At 40.8% G+C, this 23,009-nt stretch overlaps 1 protein-coding gene across 5 annotated transcripts in view; it reads right to left on the reverse strand.

Moving 5' to 3' along the window:
* Positions 1-23,009, reverse strand: part of SHC3 (SHC adaptor protein 3) — a 65,949-nt gene that overhangs the window by 8,671 nt on the left and 34,269 nt on the right. For 3 of the 5 annotated variants that reach the window (XM_074569393.1, XM_074569390.1, XM_074569389.1), the window contains 8 exons: positions 21,633-21,696; positions 18,865-18,984; positions 12,290-12,343; positions 8,086-8,137; positions 3,787-3,913; positions 2,496-2,649; positions 1,433-1,526; positions 300-494 (listed from right to left, as the gene is read on the reverse strand). In XM_074569393.1, coding sequence (XP_074425494.1) covers positions 300-494; positions 1,433-1,526; positions 2,496-2,649; positions 3,787-3,913; positions 8,086-8,137; positions 12,290-12,343; positions 18,865-18,984; positions 21,633-21,696 — 860 coding nt within the window. The remainder of the gene's footprint in view (positions 1-299; positions 495-1,432; positions 1,527-2,495; positions 2,650-3,786; positions 3,914-8,085; positions 8,138-12,289; positions 12,344-18,864; positions 18,985-21,632; positions 21,697-23,009) is intronic. The other 2 variants (XM_074569391.1, XM_074569392.1) reach the window with 2 other exon arrangements.

The raw sequence follows: 23,009 nt of genomic DNA on the forward strand, positions 1-23,009 counted from the left end.
TTCACTTTCCTGCATGACAAGCCTCCTGATGTATTTTCCTTCTGACATGGTCATGTTAAGGACAACGTAGACTGCAACTCAGCTTAACTCAGATGTAATACAAACTAGCTTCAGATCTTCAGCCATTCTTATTTTAACTTGGTCAGATATGGAACCACCATATGAAACCACTAAAATTCACCATAACTCCACCAGGAATACTAACATTTTGAGAATTTTCAAATTCTTTTTATACAGAGCTAATACATAAACATATTGGTTTGCTTGTTGGAAAGGGAGTGAATAGGAAATGAACTCACTCATGTCAAACAGATCTTTTCCTGGGCTGCTCTCTTTGGTATCATCTGCTGTTCCACTGATGGTGCTTTCAGCATCTGCCTGAAGTGCCAATAGAGCTTCTATATTTATATGCTGGGTGTTCACGTATGTTGGCATCTCTGCTGTTTTGGTTACTTGTGATTTCCCTTCTAGCATACTACAAATATCCAGAGATCCTAGAAAATTCAAGACTTTTTTTCTTCTTTTTGGTATTTGACAGAACAGGGTTGTTATAATGACCAAATAACATCACACCCCATCACCACAGGTTTAAAATTCCCTGGAATGGGAGATCTAAAGTCAATAACTGCAGAATTTAGTAGAAAGAAATGTTGATGAATGCATTCAGAACTGTGTTTAAATGAGGGTGTGTGTGTGTGTGTGCTATTATTCAGGACAAAAGGAAAATTTTATAAATAAAGACTGTCAGTTTCAAAATTGATATTTAGGTGGGAAGTCATGAGAGAAGGAAATGGAATAAAATCCTCAAATCTGTGCAGATCAATAACAGATAACATATTCTCACACTTGAAAAGAAAAGTGTTCCCAGAAACACAGTAAAGCTGGCACTTAAAGGTGGCACATAAAGGTGGAAGGGATGAAATTTCATGCATATGTTTTGATGTGATTTGCTTAAAATTCATAGACAACAACAAAAAGAACATTATGCATTATTTGTTATTTGGGGAGCAGAGATCATGTGCAAACTCATGCATTGTTTCACATTTTAAAAAAAGTTCTGACTTTAGGCTCTTCCTTTGGAAACTCCATCTTCCCTAGCCTAGTGGGTCATATTTTATGAACAGACCGTGCAGCTTGTCTTTAAATACCATATTAAGATATGGCAAGCTAGATAGCTGAAGGTTTGGGACAACTCTATTTATGAACTATCCTGCAAAAGATAAAATTTTATGAAGGTGTGCATTTAATAATCTATCCAGAGGTAATTACCAAATACTTTTCAGTGATTCACTGACATCAATGCTAAAATTCAGACAAAGGGCATCTATCAACAAAGTGTTCATTGCCTTAAGACTTTGAGGCATCAGACTTTCACATGCTTTGCCTACCCAAGACCTCCTGCAATATTACAGGTAAAACTAGCAACACTCACCTTGCTTAACAGGCCCATGATGCCAGTCTTCATTGAATTTGTCTCTTAAGTGACGACTCTGGTAATAGATTTGCTCTCCCACTCCTGCTGCAGACTAGAATGGATGCATGTGCACAGAAATTTTCAATTACCTTTAAAATGCTCAGATATCTTATGAGTGGCTCTGACAATTTCGTTGGTCGTATTCTGTGTATTCCCACTTTCATTTCCAATTCATCATGGTGTCAGAGTATGTATCTCACAAATGCATTTGTGTAGGAGTAAAATATTACTGGTGACCTTCATGTAAACTTCCCTGCTTCCTGCTTTTATTAACCCTCACAATCCCAAATGATGTATCACCTCCTCCACGAGATTTGCCGTCTCGTAGCAAGCCCTGACAAACCATGTCTGGGAAAAGTGTTCCACAGAAACACACCTGGGACCAGCAGATGCTCCCAGCACCCTCCAAAGCCTGAGCTGAAAGACTTACATTGGTACCAGGGGATGCACTCGGGTACTGAAGGGAAGATGATATATACAGACAAGGCCCCTGTGGATTTAAGCAGAGTTGTGCTGGATCTGAAAAATACTCTTAGGTGGCTATGTTGATAGTGTAGTCAAACTTCGCACAGCAACACTGTAGAAATATGCAAGCTGACCTCAATTCAACGTGAGGTGGAGAACCTACCTAGGAACCTGGCTGAATACTGATGGCTACTGCATTATTAACATAATGAACAGTTGATAACGACTGCACTAGATTCTCCATCAAATCTTTCCCAGTTAGTGTGCACTATTTGATGCTCTCTGAAGCAGACATGGTTTCTACAAATGTAGTAATGCTCGGTGGATTTCTGTTCCTTGCACCTGTGTAATATATTAACACTATGAGGAGCTCACCTCCTTTTGTTTGTTCTGAACCTGCCTAATTTATTGCCCCCTAGATCTTCCATGCCCATTCAATAGGTAGCTGGCCACAGGTGAATGGCAAGCTACAGTCCCAATGTATCTATTTTAAAATATACATTTTTTAAAAATTTTGGATCCATCAGCAGGAGGGCAGACATGCAACTGCACTGACCTGAGCTGTATCTGCAACACTGGGGAGTCTTGTTTTGAGCCTGACATCAATGAAGCCGCCAGGTGGGGGGATTTTATTTGGGATGTTGTTGTAATAAGGATGTTCTCTTGTCTCATTATCTTCCTCTATCCATGGCTCATCAAAACTCTGCACCCTGTAAGAAAGTGAGTGCTTTATTTTGCCCCGTGCTTGCAAAGGACTTACAGACTTAACAGCATGTTTAGACTGCCTGTCAGGGAATCACTATTGTACATTATTTTGAAAATTCAACTCCCATTGTAAGTCAGGAAGCAATGATGGATCATGTAGCAGACCCCCTCCGTTTAGACAAACTTGCTCCAAACCTCCTGTGCAGTGGATTAAATCCTTTATGCTGAGTAAAGGATGTTTTTACTTAGCTTCAAAGACCAGTATAAACTGCATTAACAAACGATTTTATTTAACCTTACAGTAGCATTTTTAATATTATTATTTGATTGATTGACTAAGCCCTAAAACTTTGTCTTTAATTATGGTTGCTCTATCACCAGTATAAATCTGGAAGAACTTCCCAAAGTCAAGAGATCAGATCCGTGGTTTCAGTCTACATTTAACAGTCATTTACAGAAGTCTAAAGTGAGTACAGAATGCTTCCAGATTAGGATAGTAGCATCTTATATTTACCATACGCTCATTTTACTCTGATATAAGAGATTATACAGGGCAGCAGCTCACTGGGATTTATACTAATGTTAGCAAGCATATAGCAATCCATGTCAAAAACACAGCTCACCAGAATGCTCTATCACAGCCTTTTAAACATACACAAGCAAACAGATTTTTTATCCTCCAGAGAACAATGCAGTCAAAGCCTGTGTACAATACATCATCTTTCTAAAAACTTCACCCTAGCTAATATCAGAAATAGTGAAACATCACTAGTCATTTTGGAAGCCCAGCAACTCTAGCTTACTTCATCTAAATTGACAGAGCTGCTATGAGAGTAACAACAATGAGGAAACGCCACAAATAACATCCATTCTTGGCCATCCAACTCTGCCTACTAACTACAACAGAAAATGCATGATCATTTCAATAAGTTAACTGTGAAATCCATATTTAGCCCATTCTTTTAAAATGACTGTGGACCTTTCACATTCATTAGGCAAGCCCTGCTTTGCTAATTTGGGACAAATCTCCTTTTAAAGTATTTAAATCCTATCCATCTCCAGCAACTTTGTCCATGGCACATTTTATCAAAAAACACAAAGCTAAAGAAGATCCTTTAGCAGTCTTCTGCAATCATACTCACCTATCATGGAAAGTAGGTATCTTAGAGGGGCATCGCAAGTATTGCTTGAATCGAAGCTCAAATGCCTGCCCTATGGTGCTGATGACATCCTGAGCCAGGCCATCACAGCATTCCAGTATATGACAAGCTAAATGAAAAAGATTTGACACATGCACATTCAAATAATTATTTATGTTATGGTGGGGTGCAGTAATCTATGTCAAAACACCCACAATGACAGGCATAGTTGCCCTATTCATGGTGTGCACATATCAATAAAACCCAAATCTGCCAAAGAGAATTTCAGGCAATGTGGTCTTTTTAAAGGTTAAATAGAATTGTTCTAGTGTGTAGCTGCAATACACAAGACGACAAATCAGTTCCACAATCTTAACAAGTCCATAAAGACAGGAAATCTCCTAAAATTTCACTTGTTATTATCTGAATGCAATAGATTATATGAGAATTCTGAGTTTAAAGTTGAAATTATAAAAATATTAGTAGATGGTAACAACAACAAAACAAAGCTCTCTTTGCTTTCCTCAACTTTATCCCCACTTCAGTTTTATGTCTAATCACCCCAAGTTTGCAAGTTGTTCACTTCTTTTGAGTTTCCAGAATTTCCCAAATTTCAGGCTGAGGGAGGAGCGGTAACTAGGATCCTTCCTAGATTCCAGACCCTGGTCTGATTCCAGTAATACAGAGGCTGGTGCCTTTTCCTGCTTGTCTGTATGGAGATGTTCTCAGCAAGCTGGAGGATGACTGAGGAGCATAAAGCCAGGACCCCAGTTAAATCCAGCACTCCCCCACGTGCCACCTCTCTGAACCCACAGTTGACAGAGGCACTAAGGAGGGAAGCTGGCAACACAAGCTCTTTTCCTATAGGAGACGGAGAAACCATTATCAGCTTTATCCGAGCAGTCAAATCCACCATGGTTTTAAATTGGAGGTATCATCTTATGTGACAACTTAAACAGGCAAACCTGTGAAGATTTAACCTAACACTGCAGGAACATAGATGGGTGTTAAGACCTGGAAGCTAAAAATCTGAATGAACATCTTGGTGATATTCAGAAAAGCCCAGGCAAGTTCATTTTCCATACTTAGTGCTGGACAAGCACACGGTCTATTGGCTAGAGCCTGGATTGGATTTGAAACTCTGGTTCTTTTCCAAGCCCTCCACAGTACAGTGGGACCTTGTTCAAAGTTACTAATTTCTGTCACCCCTGACTGCTTTAATAACCCAAATATAAATTCTTCAGCTGAAAAACTGCATTTTAGCACATGCCCAGTGTCCAGCTCAGTGGAATCAAGTGCTTTGAATGCCAATGTCCTACAAATAAGGATTGGTCATGACATTTGTGTGACATAATTTTGGTTAAAGCAATATAGGGAGGCTCAGGAGGTTTAACAATGACTTTTCAGAGGCTAGTCTGCTGGACAGACTTCTGAAGAGGCCAGAATAAAGGGCCAAGAAGCCTCCAGTTATGCAGGTATGGGATGATGAGGGCATCAAGCTATCTCTCCCTCAGCAGCAGCAGTACCTCATGCAGCATGAGATGGCACCAGTCACAGCGCTACCCTGCTAAACAGATCCAGTGATGCTCTCTTCCCACTTTATAGCATCTGCTGTGCTGACCAGCAGGCTGAGGCAATGCCTGATTCAGGGGAAATGTACTTAGCTGCATGTTGAAGTGGATTCAGCAGCCAAAACCAGGACCTCCATGTGTTCAAAGACAGAGGTAGACATCACTGGCTAGCAGCAGGATATTTGCTGTTTACCCCCTCTGCACTACTGCTGCGGCCAGTGAACAATCATCCACCAGAGAAGGTGAAGACTTACCTCCGTGAATGTGGACTGAAAGTGGTTAGGCCAAACAAAGCTATAATTTTTGCACTCTACAACTAGAGTGGGGATTTAAAGGGGCTAGTTTAGCTCACTGCTAAACCTGTCTGGAGCTGAAACAAAGCATGAATCATTAAGTAGTTTTGGTAGGTGACATAACGAGTAACCTGTTTCCTTGGATACATGAATGGACTTTCAGCAGGTAGGAGAGGTGCTTCTTGTAAAAGTATGAGAAGGTTTAGCTCACACAGAGATGATTTCTTCTGAATGTTACAGTGAAAGACAGTCAGCCTTTAGTTTGCTAGTTCCAGAATATAAAGCCTGAAGAGATCTTTTCCGTCCTTGGGCAGAAATGAGTTTAATATGCAAGTGAAAGCTGTACCACAGCATCTGTGCTAGTGTCAATAACAGCAGCAGTAACATTTTCACTAGATACAGAAGTAAATTCAAACTCACTTCTGAAGTAATTTGCAGATAACACAAAGGCTGACAGAATAGCTACTGATGGCGAAAGAGGCAATCCAGACCCCTTGGTAAACAAGACCTTTTAAAAAAGTGTATTTTAATACTGGTCACATACAAAGTCACTGATCCGCAAACGACTGATGTAGACACATGATTGGGGAAAGCTCTCACAGAAAGCTGTAATGCAGAAGGCTTAAAGATCTCAGCATGAAAGAATTTCACATGAGATAACAGTGCTTCACTCCAGCAAAAAGGGCTTATGAGAAACAGGCTAATGATGACCACAAAAGAAAGTAAGAATAGGAAGGTGCACACTGTATTATAGATTGCAAACATTAATACTAGATTACTCCCAACAATAACTGGCATAATCTGCATTTTTAAAACAATGAAGAAAAATGAAAGAAGGAGGAACAGAAATTATCTGAAGGATGGAGGATGTGCACTGCAGCTGGAGATCTACAGAGTTCACTCTGTCAAACTTTTCCTTAAGAAAACCGAGAAATTACTTAAACTAAATACACCACAGGAAAACAATACCAGATGCTTAGATGAAGCCGTGATCTCAGGATAGACTAGCTCAACAATGAGCAGTGGCAGAAAGCTAAGACTAAACACATTCAGCTTAGATATAAGGAACATAGTTAGTCCATGAAACATTATTAATATAAAATCCACTCACACAGGAACAGAAAACAGAGCACAGATCTTCCAACCCCTAAAGTCCAAACATCCAGTCTGTGATGCTGGTCCACTAATTGCCACTGAGATCTCTCAGTACAACTAGATCAGTTTCCAGTTTAGCAGAAGGGTACTGCTAAAGCAGGCAGGGTGGAGAACAGCTTTGCACCATACAGCCTGCAGTCTGATGCTGGAGCCTTTCTAATGAGGGACATATCATGTGGGAACATAAAGCATGGTAAAGAACTAGACTATCTCCCTACCTCCCTTTATCCATAAGTTTTCTAGGTGTTTCACTAATATTCAGCATATTAGTGTGCTTAGTGCAAGTATTATTTATAATACTTGCACAATACTAACACTCTCAAGTCTGGACATCTCTGCACATGGACACGATTGTGGAGGTATGCAAAATTGCTAAAGGTGACAAAATATGGAAGTTACTGAATTAGTTGTGCCCATGGTAAGGTGGCAGCTTAGGGTTTGCAGTGTTGGCATTTTGGAGTTAAAGTGTCTGAATTCTGCAGAAATCCTGTTGGAAGTACATGAGTCTTTTTTTTTGGAGCCAGTCTTTTTTTCTCTATGAATCTATGAATAATAAATAGATTCTCAGATACATTATACTATACTTTGTATCTAGCATTAAGACCTAGCGATGCTTTCTGCATTACGAGCGGGAATGTTTTCTGTACTTATTATTTCAGAATGTAATTTACACTTTTTATAATTTACTTTTACTTTTGAGAATCTGAACTGGATCTTAGTCTTTAAAGACAATGAATAAGAGGTTCCCTCTTCCTGATCAATTGCTCATAAAGCAATATAACCTTGAATAAAACTTCACTGAGAAAGAGGGTTACAACCTCCAGCAAGCTGGCTCAAAAGCTCGCTATTTGGCAAGAATTTGATTCTGCCAGGAAGAATTAGGCAAGTACTGAGAAGACCTAACAGATTCAGCCGCCTCATCAGAAGACTTAGTCAGAAGACTGCTTAGTTCTTGCATAGTGATTGGATGTAGGTAAGAGTTAACTGTTGCCTAGAGGCTCACACAGCCAAGTAAGGCAAGTGTTTGATTTAAGTCATAAAGAGAATCCAAGTGATATTTGAAGATGAACTACAGGCAATACCTGTTCCAAGTCTGAGAATCAACTTGCGCATTGTTGTTCCTTATTGCTACACAATCTTTCCATGATTCTGTCAAAGGCAATCTTTTTATTGGGCTGTATTTATTTTTTTCTGGGGAAGAAAAAAAAATTTACTGAATTATACCATGAATAATTCATGTTTCTCAGAGGAAAAAAGATGCCAAATAGATATTTCTAACTTACCTCTCCGATTAACAGGATCCTTAGCTACATATGCAACATAGTCAGTTGTATCCTGTCAAAAAATGAAGATATCTATAATGAATGCAAAAAATCTTTGCACTGGTCATAGCAAAAGATCACAGTCCAGAGTGAACGTATTCCTGTGGGTAGACCCTCAAATGTCTTGTTGTGCTCTACAGTTTTATGCTACTTAAACCCCATAAAAATATTTATAGGTTTTGGTACCGATCTCACCACTTTACTTTCTCCACAGTGTGACCTATTTCAGCAGAACCTAAAAATCTCTTCCAGGGCCTTTGAAATTCAATTAAACAAAAATAGTAGAATTTGGATCAGGCCTCATTTAAAAGGGAGTAGAATTACAAGTCCCTGTCTTTAAACTACCCAGAGATTTTGGTTCAGAACATGAATAATCAACTGATTCTGTGGCAGAAAGAGTGGGAGTAACAACCTTGCTCCCCAGAAATACTGAGCAGTGGTGTTTATTCATGTGTGACAAGCAAGTGTGTTTACTTTACTAACTACCGTGTCATATGGCACAGAGGTGATCAGCCACTGCTTGGCTGTGACAAGCAGTCTCCCAGGACACTCTCCCCCAGCCCATGGGCTGCTGCCACATATAAGGCAGATTTTGTGGCAAAAGATGGCTGACATCTTCTTTGGGGATTTTTTGCTTGCTCTCCTGCCACCCTCATGCTCCTGTGTACAAGCAGCACAGACTTTTATCATTGTGCAGATGAAACAGAAAGGCCAGTGCTTCCAGGAAATGTGAGGCCTGCTGGCACATCCAGAAAATGCCATATATCTTTGGATGTGATCAGAAAGTCCTGATTAGATCCAATATTTCCTGAAATGCCTGGCTAGTCAGGTATAGCTAAACATTATTGGGGAATATATAGGATACACTACAGCAGGCTGCATAATTGTACCCCCAGCCTTTTCAGGGGACTGATCCAAGACCATTGACAATTATGTCAAGATCTAATATCATAACAAACATCAACCTTCAGTTAAATATAGACTTCTTTAGCCTAGCTTTCTCTAGTACAAGCACACACCACCACCACCACCCACTCAAAACAAATCACTGTGCTGCACGTATATACAACTTCCTTCCTAAGGAGAGGGCAAGGGAAAGGATGAAGCACATTCATGGTTCTGGTGACAGATGTGCGGCCACATCACTTAATGCATTATTGGAAGGCAGTCAGAGTAATTTCTTAAGTACACATTGACTGGGCAATGACTAGAGTGGAAGTAATCATGCATATCAACAAGTAAGAAGTTGAGAAAAGTAGCTATGTCTATGTAGCAAATAAATGAGAGTTGTCCCACAGTTGTCCATACTGTTTAGTGGTTGCTACTCTCCCTTGCCTGGCTGTGCTGGTTTCCCACATCATGCTCTGAAATTCTCTGAGGGACCAGCACATGCTGGGCATTGACCCCAAGAGGCTACTGGGAGGGAAGAAAGTGAATGTGTGTATGCAAATTGCACCATGCCATTTAGTTTTGCAGACAGAAAACAGGCCACAGGTAATTTTATTTATTAGTACAGACATAGCTAATGGTTACGCTTATTCCTGAGTAAATCATAGATCTATCTCATAGGTAGCATGGGTGTGAGAGACTGGAACGACCCACTCTTTATTTCACCTAAAACTCTCAGATTCAAGCTGACTACGATAAACCATTAAGGGCCTAAGGTAGGCACATTTCACAGTGGCTAAATTAGAAGACTCCCATTAAATGGCTATATAGGGCTGGGCTGATGCAGCAAAGTGGTCCTTGACATTCAAGGACTGTAGACAAGCATGAATGAGCTATAATTTTCACTTCAAAGAAATTGCATTGCAGAGTTAAAATTTGGAGGCAGGGCTGAAACTGAAAAACTACTGCCTTCAAGGAGCTCTGAGAGACCTGCCTTATTAGGTCTTATGAGATCCACTTCTCTGAAATTTCAGCAGGCATCTCCAAAAACAGATGCCTTGTCTAGCAGACTGGAAACTGCCACCTGAAATGACTATGGATGAAAAATACTTAGTGTATCAGAGAGCTAAAGCAGATCCAGAAAGCGGTCTTGGAAGTCAACTACATGAAATGGTGTGCAAGATGTTTTGGTGGAGAGATTTTTAAGCTCCCATGTACTGACACAGCCAGAAACTGTCCGACTCATTGCAAAGGGGAATATTACAAAAACATATATGGTACTCAAGCTGTTCTCCAAGACTGTGGAACATTTCTCCAGTGGATGTATTTGGAATGATGAAGGTAATTAACACTTAGGGACTGGGAGGAAAGTTGCAAAGCTAATTGCTGGCATGAATTTGTGGCAGATATCAAGAGCAGAAAAGTGGATGGAGTGACGAGTGGGGGCAGCCTCGCTTCCAAATAAACCTAACTTCAAAACTCAAAATAAGGGAAGTATTTCCTGAAGCAACATGGGTACAGATCAGTGTTGCTTGTTCAGTATGGCTTTTCTCCATCCATTTTAAATCTCATATGAAGAGATGAGCTTGTGGGCTGGAGCTCAACTGTGTTTAAGAGATATGGTTTGGTGGTGGCAGTCCTCCACCAAGTAGAAAGCATTAAGGGCTGATGAAAGTTATGTCTGGATGAGCCTCAGATGGATTAATAAAGCTGTGACTTAAATCACATCCTTGCATCTTGTCTTCTTCCTTGTGCACACAGGACAAAGGAACAACCTGCCTTATGAACAAGCTCTTGATTTAAAGTTGTGCCACATACTAGCCCACTGAGATAAGCCTGCAGAGTATCATTAGATACTCATACCTACCCTCTCCACCCCCAGAATGAGATCACCATGCAATGGTCTTACTGTGAACACAGCTTTACAAATTCACTGTCTCTGGTAGGCTTCCTTACAAGACACAATTTGACTTCTCTGGTAGCTCACTGACTCAGTAGCATGATTTTCTTCTCTCTAAAACACTTGGAAGAGCTTGTTTGCTCCAAATCCAATCTCTACTGCTGGTTCTCTCATCTTACCTGGTAAATCACTCTATCAGTGGGCAGTGTGCAATGGTGTTTCCAGGACTCAGCATTTGGGATGGTAGATGGGGAGCGAAGAATCTTCTTACAGAGGCAGGGAACTGTGCTAATCATTCCTCTGCCCACTTCAGGAATTGTTCATTTACAGTATCCATTGCAATCTGTTGTATTTCAAAGCTGCTGTTGATCCATTTTTTGCTCCTCAAATTATTATGATACAGTGTCATTTTTCCTTCTGGAACTGAACTGAACTCAGCAGAGCTATACTAAGAATGAAGTTTGCCCTTATGTTTTCTGAGGACAGTAAAATGAACAGAGAAAGTGCCAAGGATCTTCAACTTAGCAGCATTGAGCTGAGAGGATTAACTAAAAAGCAGGCTAGATATTACCTTACCTGTAGTACATGACTGATAAATGACAGATAATCATATGACAGAGGAAGAGACAGACTCATTCAATTAACCTAGGTATAAAAGCTTTCAAACCTCTAAGATAAGAGGTGAGTAATGTCTCTGTTTTATAACTCTCCCATTGCCTCCTGGGTGACAAATACTTTTTAAGCACTTTTAATATGCCTTTGGATGGACTGCTTAAAAAAACAGGGAAAAGCACAATAAGCAAAAGTCTGCCCTTTGATCCAAATGAACTAAAAGTGTAGGTGTATCTGAAAGCTCTGCAAAACTAGAATGGAAGACCTGGGCTTTTTCTGGGAGCCTGTCTTCAAGCTGCATGAGTGTGGTGAATCCACATGAAGGCAGTATTTAGCACAGTTTTCTCAAGGTACACTTAAAGATGAGAAGAAGAAAAAATGTATACATTGCTATAAATATAACTGCAACACAGTCTATTACTGTAAAAAGTACAAAATAAAAAACAGTCAGGATGAAAGTTCACACAACACCCATGTGACTATACTACATTACTCTGAAAAACAGAGACCTGCTTATCAGTTATTATATGAATGCTCACAGCCCTTTGATGCTCTTCGATTCAGTCATTCAAAGAGGAGGATTTATGACTACTTGTCAGTTGTTTCCCTCAAGAAGAGTTTGATGGCATCAAGAATAATTTATGAAACAGGAAACAGGAGCTATTGTGGTTATATTTTTATTTCAGTAAGCTATGCAATAAATTTTGTCACACAGTCCTCATAAAGCAATATCTACATGGTAGAAAGATTTGAAGAAATGCTTACCGGATCTCCTCCAGATGCAAAGGAAATGGATTGCATATGGTGATTTGCTATGATCTGTACGGATCAGAAAAAGTAAGTGTGAGTCAGTAGGTTTTCTTACAGATTAGCCTTTTAATTTCTGAGTCAGTAGGTTTTCTTACAGATTAGCCTTTTAATTTCTTTTTTGGCTTGTATGGGGTGAAAATACAAAACCAAGATCAAAATGACTTCTGCCTTTCACCTACAAGGAATGCAAAGAGTAGCATGATAATATAAACTCACTTAAGGATGAATGTATCTATTCTCCTGTTCTTTAAAACCTCGCAGGACACAGCAAAATTGTAAATGTGCTCAAAACTCCAGTAAATCATACAGATCTGTCATCCAGTATCATAGAATCATAGAATTGTAGAATTCTATGTAGGGTTGGAAGGGACCTTAAAGATCATCTAGTTCCCACCCCCCTGCCATGGGCAGGGACATCTCCCACTAGATCATGTTGCTCAGAGCCCTGTCCAGTCTGGCCTTAAAAACTTCCAGGGATGGGGCTTCCACCACCTCTCTGGGCAACCTGTTCCAGTGTTTCACCACCCTTATGGTGAAGAACTGCTTCCTAACGTACAATCTGAATCGTCCCATCTCTAGTTTTAATCCATTCCCTCTAGTCCTACCATTACCTGACATCCTAAAAAGTCCCTCACCAGCTTTCTTGGAGAAATTTTAATTAATTTTAATTTTAATATCTTTGGAGAAATTTTAATTAATTTTAATTTTAATATCTTTGGAGAAATTTTAATCTGCTAAAGCTCACTTTGTTTATTACAGATTGTGATGAATGGAGCAAGGGGTCCTATTCATCAAAATACTTTTCTGCTGATGACACTATGGTGAAATCAATGAAATCATGTCAAACTGCACACCAGCTAAGATCCTAACATTGTTTCCGATACCTATTGTGTCATTTTATGCTTCAAACACCAACATGTTTGCAATATGCAAACAGAATTTTGAATCTAGCTGCAATGTAGCATTGTGGACAAAATCTCAGGCACATTCCAGGGAATTTGAAATTCAATTTGCTTACTTGCTATTTGAACTAATGTAGTATTTCTAAGGGAAGAGACAAATTGCCATGAACCTCTAATACAAGGAGAACAGCTCTGCTCCCACGTTATTCTCAGATTTGACTTATGAAATATTTTAATAAGAACTCATGTAACAACCAGGAAAGAAAAGGGCATTTTAAAGAATCACAGAGTGAAACATGTTGGAAGGGACCTCTGGAGTCATCTAGTCCAACCGCCCTGCCAGAGCAGGGTCACCTACAGCAGGTTGCACAGGAACGCGTCCAGGAGGGTTTTGAATGTCTCCAGAGACAGAGACTCCACCACCTCTCTGGGCAGCCTCAGTGCTCTGCCACCCTCAAAGTAAAGCAGTTCCTCCTCATGTTTAGGTGGAACTTCCTATGTTCAAGTTTGTGCCTGTTACCTCTTGTCCTGTCGCTGAGCACCACTGAAAAGAGCCTGGCCCCATCCTTTAAGTATTTATAACCATTGATAAGATCCCCCCTCGGCTGTCTTTTTTCCAGACTGAAGAGACCCAAGTCCCTCAGTCTTTCTTCATAAGAGAGGTGTTCCAGTCCCCTCATCATCTTGGTAGCCCTTTGCTGTACCCTCTCCAGCAGTCCCCTGTCCTTCTTGAACCGGGGAGCCCAGAACAACTCCAGGTGTGGCCTCATCAAGGCAGAGTAGAGAGGGAGGATGACCTCCCTCAACCTGCTGGCTACACTCTTCTTGAGGCACCCCAGGATGCCATTGGCTGCCTTGGCCACAAGGGCACACTGATGGCTCATGGTCATCCTGTTGTCCACCAGGACTCACAGGTCTCTTTCCACACACCTGCTCTCCAGCAGCTCAGCCCCCAACCTGTACTGGTGCATGGGGTTATTCCTCCCCAGGTGCAGCACCCTACACTTGCCCTTGTTGAATTTCATAAGGTTTCTCACTGCCCAGCTCTCCAGCCTGTCCAGGTCTTGCTGTGTGGTGGCACAGCCTTGTGGTGTGTCAGCCGTGCCTCCCAGTTTTGTATCATCAGTAAACTTGCTGATCATCAGCAAACTCTATCCCTTCATCCAGGTCATTGATTGAATATATAGAACAGGGCTGGGCCCAGTACTGACCCGTGGGGAACGCTACTTGTCACTGACCTCCAACTAGACTCTGTGGCCCTAATCACAACCGTATGAGCTCTGTCTTTCAGCCAGTTTTGAGTCCACCCCCCTGTCCATTCATCTAACCCACACTTCCTAAGCTTCCCTATGAGGATGCTGTGGGAGACTGTGTTGGATGCTTTGCTGAAGTTAAGGTAGACAACATCCACTGCCCTCCCCTAATCTATCCATCCAGTCATTCCATCATAGAAGGCTATCACAGAATCACAGAATCTTAGTGGTTGGAAGGGACCTCTGAGATCATCGAGTCCAACCACAAAAAAAAAAAAAAAAAGAAAAAAAAAAGAAAAAAAACCACAAACGACCACCTACTAAACTCCACACCCACAACCCCACACACAACACCCCACCACAAACCAATAATCTTGGGCACTAGAGCATGCCCTGAAGAGCCATGTCTACACGTTTCTTAAATACCTCCAGGGATGGTGACTCCACCACCTCCCTGGGCAGGCTGTTCCAGTGCCTGACCACTCTTTCAGTAAAGTAATTCTTCCTAATATCTAATCTAAATCTCCCTTGCCGCAGCTTCATACCATTTCCTCTGGTCCTGTCGTTATTCCCTTGGGAGAAGAGGCCAACCCCTGCCTCTCTACAGTTTCCTTTCAGGTAGTTGTAGAGGGCAATGAGGTCTCCCCTCAGCCTCCTCTTCTCCAAACTAAACATGCCCAGCTCCCTCAGCCTCTCCTCATAGGACTTGTTCTCCAGACCCCTCACCAGCTTGGTGGCTCTCCTCTGGACACGCTCCAGCACTTCAATGTCTTTCCTGTAGTGAGGGGCCCAAAACTGAACACAGTACTCGAGGTGAGGCCTCACCAGTGCCGAGTACAGAGGCACGATCACTTCCCTACTCCTGCTGGCCACGCTATTCCTGATACAAGCCAGGATGCTATTGGCCTTCTTGGCCACCTGGGCACACTGCTGGCTCATGTTAAGCCGGCTGTCCACTAACACTCCCAGGTCCTTTTCTGCGGGGCAGCTTTCGAGCCACTCTTCCCCAAGCCTGTAGCGTTGCCCGGGGTTGTTGTGACCAAAATGCAGGACCCGGCACTTGGCCTTATTAAACCTCATCCCATTGGCCTTGGCCCATTGATCCAACCTGTCTAGATCCCTCTGTAAAGCCTTCCGACCCTCAAGCAGATCAACACTCCCACCTAGTTTGGTGTCATCCGCAAACTTACTGAGGGTGCATTCAATCCCCTTGTCTAGATCATCAATAAAGATATTGAACAAGACTGGCCCCAAAACTGAGCCCTGAGGGACACCACTGATGACCGGCCGCCAACCAGATATTGCTCCATTAATCACAACTCGCTGGGCACAGCCACCCAGCCAGTTTTTTATCCAGCGGAGGGTACACTTGTCTATGCCATGATTCTCCAGTTTCTCCAGGAGAATGCCGTGGGGGACGGTGTCGAAGGCCTTACCAAAGTCCAGGTAGACAACATCCACAGCCTTCCCCTCATCGAGAAAGCAGGTCACATGGTCATAGAAAGAGATCAAGTTGGTCAGGCAGGACCTCCCTTTCATAAACCCATGCTGGCTGGCCCTGATCCCTTGGCTGCCCTGCACTTGCCTTGAGAGCTCACTCAGGATGATCCTCTCCATGATCTTTCCCAGTACAGAGGTCAGGCTGACCTCTGTACTGGGAAAGATTAGTCAGACATGATTTCCCCTTGGTGAATCCGTGTTGACTACTTCTGATAGCTTTCTTTTCCTCCACATGCCTTGAGATAATGCACAGAACGAGCTGTTCCATCACCTTTCCAGGCATGGAGGCAAGGCTGACTGCCCTGTAGTTACCTGGGTCTTCCTTCTTACTCTTTTTGAAGACTGGAGTAACATTGGCTTTCCTCCAGTCCTCAGGCACCTCTCCTGTTCTCCAGGACCTTTTGAAGATGATGGAGAGTGTCCCAGCTATGACTTCTGACAACTCCCTCAGCACTCGCGATTGCATGCCATCAAGACCCATGGACTTGTGGATATCCAGTTTACTTAATTGATCTCTAATAAAATTTCACTTGATGACTGAGTCACAGAAACCATGTCAAGGAATTTATCTGGTATAGGACAGGTCCCTTATTTAGTGCCTCAGAGGATGTGATAATAGTCATTTGGATCTTAATTGCTCACTTTGGAGAGGGTACCACATACTTTAGAAAACTGTTTTGGAAAAAATGAGGCTAAAAAGATATTCTCTGGGTTGTTCTCCCATCCTGCATCTTAAAGACCTGAACTAGCAACTATCTTCCTTGCAAAGAAAAGAGACTGACGTGAGTTTCTCTGGATCTTGCTGCTTCACAAAGTCAGAGAGAGCTGACGACTATTTGTAGTGCTACTTTCATGTAAAGAATGCTTTATTTTCAATATTCCTGCTTGTCCCACAGCAGCCTCTGAAAATGTGGTTAATTTTTAAGCGTTCAGTGGTGAACCACTGTTCCCTTACTCGTCAGTGGGGACTTCTCTTTTTCCCATAGCTAAGGGATCCTAACAGCAGAGATGAACTTGTGAAGATTTGTTACACATTTAATATTGTCACTCTCTTGAATTGTGAAAATAACCTGATCTTTTAGTTCAGCATCATAAAAACCAAAAATTATTTCAGATTGCCTCAAAACTTCTTTTTCCAAATTTTAAGAAAACTGAAAAGTGCTTGAATCCATCAGTTCAGGTCAGATTATTTTTCTTTTAATTCCACTGCTAAACAGTTTGGTTTAGTTTGAGGCAAGGGTATTTTGTCCCCTCCAATACCAAAATTGAAACAAGGCATAGCAAATTACCAACACCTTGCGTTGCTTAAAATGAAATGATTCACTAATGTTGGCACATAGTTGAGAAATATTTTAGTCTCCCAAAGCTGCATTTTAAACAAATAAACAAAACAAAACAAAATAAATTCAACTTCCACCCATTCCTACTTAACGTGTTCACAAAACTGTTGCACGGGGATACATGCAATTGCTTCCCAAAGGCCAACAACTCCTTTCTTGCCTTCCAGGTTGTCTGGGAAAAAAGGCTATCACAGAAGTTCTCAGCCATCTCCCTGGGTGGGGCTTCAAAGGGAAAAGCTGCTGGGCCATGCTTATTTTAAAATCAAATGCTTGGCACAAACAAGAAACAAGGGAGACCGCAGCCAGACTGGGGATCTCTGAGAGACCAGATGTTTCCCAGGCCTGCAGCACCCACAGCGAGTCTATCTCAGAAAGAATGACATGACAGAAAGATAAGCAGTTCTGTCAACTCAGAGAAAAGGCATCTGGGGAAGGATTCTTCCCTGGGATATGTCAGTTTAGCTCCATTTCTACCCCGATGTCAGCTGAAGACGAGGCGACTTTCAGGGTTTGGCACTTTTGTAGTAGATTTAATTACCATCAAATTTCTATGTTTCTGACTGAGGGTAACTGTCCTTATGAAAGCACTGCTGTTTATATTCCACAATAAGGCTCCAAATTACTGCAATCAGCCATAATATGGCTCCCACAGTTTAGTGCTCACTGCAGAAGGTTATGTTTTCTAAATAAGGATAAGAATGAAGATAAATGAATGAAAACATAATAATAAACAGCAACCTGTTTAATAGACAAGGTATGCATTCTTTCTTATTCTTTAATCCTGAGGCTCCTAAGGACTGCAGGAATTTATATTTTTTTTTCTCTCTACCTGTATCTGGGCAGAAAGTTGCATGCCCTGACATAGTATGTGTCTCACAGCAAATAGCACAGCAGTGACTGCACACATCTGTCTGCTTTATATATACCCTAAGCAAGAATTTTTCTCATCTCATACATCATTCACAATCCACTGCAGTGATTCCCCAAAGTCTGTCTGTACCTTCAGCACAATGAAGAAGAAATGGGCTGCTTGAAAAAGGCTGCCTTGTCTCTCTAAAAGACTGGCATTTCGCTGCACTGCAAAATCCCCGAGGCTGTGTTTTCAGCAGCACCTCAGGAACAAATTGGCCGTTAAGGCTCTAAATGGGAAGAATGACAACAAAATTGGGGATGTGCATTCATCCCTTTAATCACTTACTCCAAATGCATCCCTTTTAACACTCTGAAAGTTTGTAACTGTACCCAACAAGAACTCCCACGACCAGAAAATATCATTTCAAGTCACAGATCTAGTCATAAGAGCAAAACTGAGCTCCCTGAAACATGGCAAGAAGAAAGTAATTCATCAAAGCTGTGCTGAACACCAGAATAAACTATGACTCCTACTATGCTTTATATTCTGATTTCATTTATTACGTTGGACGTTATTGTGGGATAACAACTTTAAGCAACTGAGCATTTTGGCAGAGAGCAAATAATTACGCAGTAGGCTGTTCATCAAAAGCCCCACAAATGAATATGGCAGTTACACTCACCTGTTTTGTATCAGGAGTCATTAGGTTTAAGCTGGTGGTGGAGATATTCAGCATTATGCTCATTCCTGCAAACTGAAGATTGCTTTTCCCCAAGATGCTAGAAAGAACTTTGCTTGGTGGCTGTGAAGGGGGGGGAAAAAAAGCACATTTTTGTTCTCTGTTTATTTGGGATGACCTTCATTGTTTGCAGGGCTAGCTGTAATCTTAAAGGTTTCTAAAAAGTTGCAGGCTTTTGAAAGATCATTTGTCTGCAGCAGCTGTTTTCCTCTGGAGATAATTTCTTATTTATATTACTGCTGCTACTACTACTAGCTAGGCCAGTATTCATCCACTCTTGACGTAAAAAAATAAGGGTTTCATGAGATAGCAAAGTGTCATCTTCACCAAGGGATCAAGTGAGCTGACTAAGATGCCTTAAGTCAGTTTCTTAAAATGGCATGTTCTTATTCTGTAAAAACAGCTTCAACTCCTGAAAAGAAATCTGTTATTTGCTGTGTGTCTACTTACAGCTCTACCCCCTTCCCACATGGAAAACAGGACTCCAGTGATACCGATGGGATGCTCACAAAAAGGGATACATAATGTCATTATGCTTGCAGACTTCTTAGCAGTAGGTAAAAGACCAGCCATAGGCTAAAACCTCTGTATGCTGGGGTATACCATGCAACTAAAGATTAATCCTAGCTCAGAGAATAAGTACAAAGTGTGCAAATGTAATAAAGGGAATGTAATAATATTGATAACTTTTGTAAGCCTTTCACTAGGCCTTACATTTGTAGCAATGTAAGTTATGCTGCCAAAGCAAAGTTTACAAACTTTTCACTTTTGACAGCTATAGGGAACCACGTTGCTGCATGAGAGCAGCCTTATTCAGGTAAACCACAGCGTGTAGAAAATCAGGCTCCCCAGCAATAACAGACCAAGTCATTCTACTTGCTGTGGAATGGTGAATTGGACTGGTGAATATTTATGCTGGTCATTAGGATATAAAAGCAAAGTTGTGACTGGAGGCAATGTTCTTCTGCCACTGAATTTTCATTTGGCCTAAGCTCCCTGCAAGCTTAGAAAGTTTTGCCCTACCAGGATGGACACACTTGTGCTTCTTTGTTCCTTAAAACCTATATATATTCAGTTTTAGCTCCTTTTCCTTCTGTTTAATTGATTAAAAATATACTACCTACATACTGCTCATATGTAACATTTGTGCTGCACTATTTTAACTTTGCCATCATACAGAGCTAGTATTTCAACAACAACTCTTTAAAACAAGCCCTTTTGAATATTCTTGTTTCTCTTCTTTCCTCAAACCCTCATGATTCCCAGCTTGTGCCCAAGGATCAACTGCCCACAGTGTGGTTAAGTGTGAAAACTTGGCCTCAAGAAGTACATGTCACCTTAACCAAATTCATAAGCCACTAGTGGCAAAACCATGATGAAAGTACAGACTAGCAAAAGATATCTGTCTTTAACATTTATCTGAAATTCTGTTGCTGGGCAAATTTTATTCTCAGCCTGTAAACTTATTTTAAAAACAGTACTTCTTTTCAATAACTAAGAAGCAACATTGCTTCTAAAACCAATAATACAGCAAGGTGTCTCACTAGGCACTTGGGACTCTGTTTAACCTACTTTTCCAATGATATTTTGCATCATTTTGCTTTCCAAGGAAAAAGATATTTTCCTCTTTACTTTTAGGTTTAAAAACAAAAGCCAGAGAACCTAGAAACACCAGTGACATATATTTGGTGGCAAGGGGGAGAACCACAACCTTAATTTCTGAGACAATATCCAATTATGCTGTGACATATATTGTCACATATGCCTTATTTCACCAGGGGAAGATTCTCCATTGCAAACAAGTGGCATTTTATCCCACCTCTTTCTGCTGGGATTCTGCCTAGATGGTGGAGCAGCTGGGAAAGCAGACAGACCTTTTCCTTCTCCTGCCTGTTCTCCTGTGCCCAACAACACTACACAAGGTTTATAATTAATTGCTTTCTATGCTCCTTCCCTTAAAGTTAGCATTAAATCCCAGCTTTGCTAGCTGGCCCCTGGAAGAGCAGGCAGTGCAAGACTGTTGAGACCCATGAGTACAGGAACCAAGTCAAGGATTCCTCCACTCCTTGCCTGCAGTTCCTAACTCCTACCACACAAATAATAGAAACAAGGTAATGACTGTGTCAGGCCAATGCCCACTGGACCTGCTGTCAATGCTGGCCACTGAGCATCAGCCACAGGTGTTTATGGGAACAGAGCATAGGGAACAGAGGATAACTTGCTATGTTCTCTCAATTTCCAGAAATCAGTGATTTCCAAATTGATTAATTGTTGCCAGTAGAGCTAGGCTCCAAGAACAGGTCTAATCACTTTCAAAACTATGTATATTTTTGGCCTCTGCAATAGGTTCCAGCACTTATTTCCACAACTTACTCATGCATCTTATGAAACGGCATCCCTTTTTGTTTGTTTTAAGCCTTTCACCTGGAATCTACAAAAGAAAGAAAAGGACAAGGAGCGGGTTTCTACTGTCGGAACATAAAGGCAAGCCACAATCTTTTTCCTAGATGTACTTATAATTCTAGATGCCTATAAAAGCAGATCCTGACCAAAGGGTAAGAGGCAACATACGGTGGGTGAAAACAGCTAATATTTTAAATTATTATTGATCTGCAATTCTCAAAGCTGCTTTAAAGTCACCTGACTGCTGTGCCTCCTCTGTGTTGAACTAAGAAAATACAGTCAACTGCACTACGAGTAAAGAAAAATACCTTTCGTTTCTTGAAGGCTCCTTTGGCACCAGGCACAGCTTCACAAACACGACTGATTGCTTCCCTGAAGAGACAGAAAAAAGCTTTATGGCAAACGAATGCACAGGTTGCTTTGTTATACTTGAAATGCACTAGGAGAGAACAGTTTCAGACTGTATTTCTGCTCACAAGTGAGGATAGTGGGTCCGTTACTCTCTTCTCAAGGCCAAAACAGGTGCCATTCAAATTTAGATTACTTCAGTGTGAAGCAGAAGACAGTATATAGTCAATGTAAGTGTAAGGAAGAATATCTTGAGAACTACAAAGGATAAAAATGTTTTCTTGCAGTATTAAAAAGACATTTGCTCACCCTAAATTAGAATATTTATCTTAATACCATCTTCCAAGTCTCATCTTTGTACCTTATTAAGCCACAAGGAATCTGATTATAAGCCATGTCTTTAATCAACATCACTTTACACCTTATCTTTAAACCTTTCTTGTAATGTAAGGGGTAGTAACTATCATTTTTCTCACTACTATACTATGCACTTTTCTAGTCAGAGCAAAACCACCTGGCTTTAGATAATATCAGAACCCTAAAATATTCCTGGTAATATGCATGTTATATACAATACATGTGGTGTACAAAATTTTAATTGATATTTGTTCAATATGATCTGAATAATTTATTTGTGGCCCTATTTTTACGTTGTAAGCAAAACTAATGCCATTAACACTTTGCTTCAGTTCTCTAATATGGCTTCATTCTTCCCATCACAGTCAGGTTGAATGGAAGAAATGCGTGTTGAAAATTAATTTGAATCCATACTCTTTCATAGGAGAGTAACCGTATACCACAAAAACTCCTGAAATCATACTGCCGCAAGCAAATCTTATAGATCCTTTCAGTATTTAACAAACTATTATCTGAATAGTCAATCTGGTCAGTATTTAGAATTTGTTTCCATGCACTGAGAGACCTTCCTGTGACCATTAGCTACAAAGCTGTAACAGACCTGTCCCATTGACACTGTAAGACAGAACGGTTGCACAGGGACGAGTAAAGGTGAATTCTAAACTTGTTTAACTGTTTTAAATATGTATTGAGACTAACAACACATTGTATTTAGACCTAAAAACATGCAAATAACACATATTTTATGAAAAAAAAAAACAAAACAAAAACGAATGGGAGACAATGAAATACAAACTAAAGAACAGTCAAAATAATCAAAACCTTAAAACACAACCTTGATAAAAAAATAAATTATTTTAATTTTATTCCATGTGCACGATGACATTTCAGTCTCGCACTATGCACAGGATCAACAAATGAGTCAGGAGAGAAATGCGTATCAGCATTCAAAATATAATAGCTCAGCAAATGTAAAAGAT

The sequence above is a fragment of the Larus michahellis genome, chromosome Z (assembly GCF_964199755.1).
Source record: "Larus michahellis chromosome Z, bLarMic1.1, whole genome shotgun sequence".
Lineage (NCBI taxonomy): Eukaryota > Metazoa > Chordata > Aves > Charadriiformes > Laridae > Larus > Larus michahellis.